The 6,000-nt window shown below is 47.5% G+C and overlaps 1 protein-coding gene across 13 annotated transcripts in view; it reads right to left on the bottom strand.

The window, feature by feature from the left end:
* EVL (Enah/Vasp-like) overlaps positions 1 to 6,000 on the bottom strand; it is a 231,822-nt gene that overhangs the window by 12,726 nt on the left and 213,096 nt on the right. For 10 of the 13 annotated variants that reach the window (XM_025191200.1, XM_025191202.1, XM_025191204.1 and 7 more), the window contains one exon: positions 1,701 to 1,709. The exons of the other annotated variants lie outside the window; for them this stretch is intronic. In XM_025191200.1, the coding sequence (XP_025046985.1) occupies positions 1,701 to 1,709 (9 nt within the window). The remainder of the gene's footprint in view (positions 1 to 1,700; positions 1,710 to 6,000) is intronic. 13 annotated transcript variants of the gene reach the window in all.

Raw genomic sequence — 6,000 nt, 5'->3', positions numbered from 1 at the left:
TGGTGGGAGGAACAAGCCATAACAGCTGTTGCCTGAAGAATTGGGACTATTCCCTTTCTCTTCTTTCTCTTGTAGTACATTGGCCAAAACTGGCCAAGGTCATTCCCGAGGACAAGATTGCCTGATTCTCAAGTGCTTGTGTTTAAAAACACTGAAGAAAATGAACTCACGTGCTCAGGGTGGGGGGAAGTGCAGACTGATGGGAGCTTTATGTATAACGTGCACAACCCCCAGTGCTTGCCTAGTGTTCTGCATCTCCCACGTGCTGTGCAAACATTGTTAGTGAGCCCTATCACCACATACATGGAGGTTACATCAGTTTAACTCAGTGGATGTGAATACAACTGACTCCTGACTTGCACCAGCATAACTGAAAGCAAAATCAGGCCCTGCGAATATTCAAAGCATGGACCATACCCCATGAAAGGACAACTCAGGACCAGCTAGGATCCTTCCTTTCCTCATTCTTTACCCCCAACCCTGCTTCCTAGCACATGCCCATCTTTTGATTCTGAAACAAGCCACATAGATGATCATTGTTATGCAACCAGTAGTAATGAGACAGAGAAGATCACCGAGGTCACCTCACATTAATGGATGGTTGTTTCCTATTGGGAGGGCTGTGCTGTGTCCTGTGAATGCTACGTGGCAGCTGTAGGAGAATCCATCTTATCTGGGCATAAGGGCTCTCAATGAGAAAACCTGAAGGACATCTGATATGGTAGTGTTGATTACTAGGAGAAATGAGGCTCCACTTGACCTTGGGTGCATTGACTCTCATTCAGAGAATGTTCCTCCACCTGCAGAAGCCACTTTTCTTGTTGCTAGAGGCCTCTTACACCAATCTGGGAGGTCGTGCCGACAGGCAACACTCATCTCATCTCATTGAAGAAAAATAAAACCCCATGCTACTTCATAATTACCTCCTAGTTTCAGAACTCTTTAACAACTGGGCAGGAAAGCTGTGAAAGGATTTTTTTCCTTACAGACTCATAGGGAAATAGGGTGGAAGAGACCTTGAGAGGTCACCTAGCCCAATTCCCTGTACACAGTGGATTGTCTCTGTCATCCATGGTATCCATGGTAAACCAGTGGGGGCCAACCTTTTTTGGCAGGCATTGCACAAATTAGCCCCACAACCTAAGTTCCACTGTGATCTCCTTCCCTTGCCCAATCTGCTTCTCTGCTTTCTGCTCCCAACTCTGTGCTCCCTGCCCAATGTCCTGCTGTGCTTTCTGCTTCCTGCCCTATCAGCTGCTGTGCTGCCTATCCTCCCCTCCCCTCTGATCTACCATGTATGCCACACAGAAGCTGCCTGTGCCACTTGTGGCACTCATGCTGTAGGATGGCTGCCCCTGCTCTAATAAAGAAACTGGAAATGCTGGGGACTGAACCTGGACCTCATATATGCACAGCATAACAAGCTACGGAAACACAGACTAGACAGAAGTACTATAAGGTGGATACATAACTGGTTGGATCATCGTGCTCAATGAGTAGTCCTCAATGGCTCAATGTCTAGTTGGGAGGAGGTATCAAGTGGGGTTCCCCAGGGGTCTGTCCTAGGTCCAGTACTGTTTAACATCTTCATTAATGATTTAGATGATGGGATAGAGTGCACACTTAGCAAACTTGTGGATGACACCAAGTTGGGTGGAGGTGCAGACACTCTGGAGGGCAGGGGTAGGATCCAGAATTACCTGGAGAGACTGGAAAAATTGTCCGCAATCAACCAGATACACTGGGGACGGAATAAATGCATGCACAAATATGACTGGGGAACAACTGGCTAGGCTGCAATACTATGGAAAAAGACCTGGGGATTACAGTTGACCATAAACTGAATATGAGCCAACAATATGCTCCCGCTGCAAAAAAGACAACAGCATACTGGATTAACGTAAGTGTCTCTTGCAAATCAAGGGAAGTGATTCTTCCATTTTATTCAGCACTGGTTCTTATGTGGTGAGGCCTCACTTGGAGTGCTGTACCCAGTATTGAGCTCCACACTTTAAGAATGTGGAAAGAGTCCAGCAGAGAGTGACAAAAATTATTCGAGGCCTGGGAAGCATGATTTACGAGGACAGGCTGAAGGAACTAGGGCTATTTCATCTGGAGAGGAGAAGACTGAGGAGAGTTTGACAACAGTCTTCAAATACCTGAAGGGTGATTACAGACAGGATGGAGATAGATTGTTTTCTGTGGCAGTAGGGGACAGGAGTAGGAGCAATGGCCTCAAGTTGCAGCAGAGGAAATGCAGGTTGGCCATCAGGAAGAACTTCCTGCCTACGAGAGTGGTCAAGCATTGGAACAGTCTACCTAGAGAAATTAAAAAATCTTCATCCCTGGGCATTTTCAAGTGCAGATTAGAAAACTGGGATGATTTAACTAGGGATGATTTTGCCTTGAGCGGAGGACTAGATTAGATGACCTTGCAAGGTCCCCTTGTTTCCTATAGTCCTCTACCACGGAGCTACATCCCTAAGTAAAAAAAAGATATTTCTTGCTCAACATGGAGCTCCAACTCATAACCCTGTGATAAGTGTTGGTCAGGTACTAGCCTGCAGCTGGCAGGAAAAGCCTCAGAGGTTTCACAGATAAGAGTCTGCATAGATCCTGAATAAGCATGTGATTGAAATGTAACATTCTGTATGACTGGTGCATGACTGTGTGTCTGCGTATGAGGGGGAGGGACAAAGAACACAGGAGGAACAAAGGAAAAAAGTAGAGTTGGGGGGAGGGAGGAAATATTTATAGATTTTTAATAGCTTTACTGTTTTTGATATTTCCAGTGCATGACAAGTACAGTCATTGTACAGAGCTCAGGCATTCTGCAGCCACCATCCCTGACCCATGAGAAAATTATCTCCCCCTGTATATTGGGGCCAATGTTAGATTTAAATTCTGATATATGGTAATAAACTCCACAGGGCTAGATGGGAAAGCTGGCTGTGAGCTTGTATTTTATTCTGCTTTGTTTGCACTTCTGAAATGATGATCACAGCTGCTGCTATCTTAGGAACCACTAGACCTAGAAAGCAAAGCTTTATATCACTTGAACCCTTAGAATCCCAGCTTCTCAGCCACTTTGCCAGCTCTGCATAGATTCTACCCTCTGAGCGTGCTCCTGAAAGTGTCTTGTGGGACTTTGTAGCATACGCTTGTGTTATAAAAAAGAGGGGCTTCCCCCCATACTGCTGGCCCTGCAAAAGCAATCCAAGATACAAGCTACCGCTGTGCCTTGCCATTGTGTGCATTCTTACCTGTAATAAGGTTTCTGCCAGCCAAATTAAGTCCTCACTGACACCTGTGTAACTGCACTTACTTCAGCTTATTTTCCTAGGAACACCAGTGCCCTCCCATGTATTGCAACGGGCTGTGCCAGTGGAATTCAGCAAAGAATTCTGCTGCTGGCCTGCCAGGTGGAAGGGCACCACCGCTCTCAGGGGTACTGACTGCAGCACAAACAGGAGAGAAACGAAAGGAAAACTCCTTTTTGTCCCCAGAGTGAGGTGATCTGACTTTGAACACAGAAGATCCAGATGTGTTGCCTAAGAGAGGCCACATTTATCTAGCCGTATTTTAGAGTAAAACCCTGCACTAAGGTTTACATGTGTGAGGATGTCTTTCTTCTCAGAAGTGTTTCAGCTCGGAATCTGCCTCCCTCCCCTGGCAGGCATTGGATCCAATACTAAGCATACTTACAAAAGTTTTACATTTCAGTGGAGCTACTCATTTTACCCCAGCACAAAGTGAAATCAGGGTCTGGCCTACTGAATCCAGTGCTTTAATTCTAAGACATATGAGAAAATTGTAGACTCGGCGTGTTATACCAGTAATCACTCTACAGACAGCACTGCACATTTGCATAGTGCTCTACGTAACACCCAGTGTGTGATAGCTGCATTCTGCCCAGGCAAGAGAAACACTTAGGTGAATTTGCCTAAAAGACATGTTGGACCAGTAATATTTTAGCAGCACAAATATGAAGGGAGAAAGATTGTCAAACCTGGTGTCATATCAGTACTAATGGAGAGAGGAGACTTTAAAGCAGTAGAGAGAGTTTGTATAACAGGAGAAATGTTATCAGGGAACTTTTTATTGTACAGGCCATAGCTAGCTGGCAGCCAGGGGTGGGAGGAAGGTCTAAGGAAAGGGAAAAGAAAGGAAAAAAGAATAAACATGGTTCAAATTAAAAATGTAGTCCCTTTGCCAGGTGGACTTGTAGAGCCAACTGCTGAAATGGGGGTTTGTATCTTGCAGCATAAGAATGCTTTAATTTCCGTGAAGCTGCATGGATGCACTGATAGGTAAAACAATGCCTTTACAGTGCTTCTTTTTTAAACTGTTCTGAGAGACTTCTGGGCTAAGTACAGACAGTCAAAAAACCTGAGGCTGAATTGATTCAACCTAGAGATTCTTCCCTTCCGGGTTTACAACCCCTTGCCTTAGCTGCTACGAGTTTCAGGGATAGCCCAGGGAGAGAAGGGAAATTCCTCTGTTCCCCTGCATTAGTTTTGCCTCAGACTTGTAGCAGCTATGGCAAAACCGGCGGTGGAGAAACAGTGCTGTAGCAAGCAGGAGGCAAGCAGGGCGACCACCCTGGGTGCTGAAGCAAAAGGGTGCCAACAGGTGCTGCCCAGCTGGGGTGGGGCATGGGATGGAGCCATGAGGGGCTTGTGGGGGTGGGGGGGCAAGGGGGTGCCCCCGTATCTATGGCAGGGGAAGAGTGGGCTGCCACTGAAAGCTTTGCCCTGGGCACCAAACTTCCTTGCCATGGTACTGTGGAGAAGCAGGAGAATATCCCTCTGCTCCTTGAAGCTGCCTGAGACTCGCAGCAGCTGAGGCAAGCAGCAATGTGTTTTGGGAGGGGAAGACTTCCCCTCAGCTCCCTGGGGCTGAGGGACCCTGGGCTGGGGGGGAGGAAGCCGCCCAAGGCAGGGGCTCCCCGGTGCCCCTATGCTGGGCTTCATGGGCAGGCACCTATCCTGAAGGTCTTTTTCTCCTTCTCTCCTGTGGCAGGCACTGAAGCAATCAGCATCGGGGAAGGGGGGGGGGGCCCCCACTACAGGGGCTTTCCCTCTCCCCAGTGCTCTGTAAACCCTGGCTAGGGGCTTCCCCCCCCTGCCAGGTCCCTATGGGCTGATGGACACAGGCAGGAAGCAGGGTAAGGAGCAGAGGGGCAAAGCAGTCTGTGCTCCACTGGAGCAGGCAGCATAGCTCAGGACTGCAAAGCATCCTGGGATATGGGGGGACTGTGAATGAAGTTGAACCAGGAAGGGGTCTGGGACAAAAGTTCCATAAACTGGTTTGACCCAAATCAGTTACGTCTGATACTGCATTCAACCAGGTTTATCTTAAACCAGCTTTGGCCATTTTGAAAGCAGTTTCTGTGCACTGAACTTCTGTTCTGTTACAGGTTTAAACCAGTTTCTGATCACTTAAACTGGTTTATGTGTAACTTCTGTCCCTAGCCTTGGTGGGCTTGACAGGCTGAGCTGGTTCTCACACTCCAAGTGAACCATCTATGTTCCCACAGTCCTGTCTACATTCTTTGTGCAATGGGCAGGAAGTTTTTATTTATATGTCAAACACCTTCTACCGAAGCTGCACTGACACCAAAAAATAACACAAAACGGTAGCCTGCACTCCCAGTACTGTCCAGTGAACACACCTGTGTTGTTTTTAAGAACCATTAACCCCTGTGTGCTACAAGGGCTGGAGAGTTTACGTTGCAGCTCCCAGAGATCTGCATAGCAAGGTATTTGACCCATCCTAGCCATGGGGACATTGGGATAGGGGAGATTTTCCCTGAACACAGGGTCCCTGTGCATTAAGATCTTTAAAAACTGTGTGCAGCCAGTCTGCACATGCAGTTTCTGACATCCCTGGAGCATTGGGACCCCAGGATTGAGAAACCTCCCATATCCCAGGGCCCTGGGACCTTAAAAAAACTGCACATGTAGCTGAGCTGCACACAAGGTTTTCTGCCATCCCAGT

The sequence above is a fragment of the Alligator sinensis genome, unplaced genomic scaffold, assembly GCF_000455745.1.
Source record: "Alligator sinensis unplaced genomic scaffold, ASM45574v1 scaffold1385_1, whole genome shotgun sequence".
Lineage (NCBI taxonomy): Eukaryota > Metazoa > Chordata > Crocodylia > Alligatoridae > Alligator > Alligator sinensis.
The sequence above is the reverse complement of the archived record's forward strand: the minus strand, read 5'-3'. Positions and strand labels throughout refer to the sequence as shown.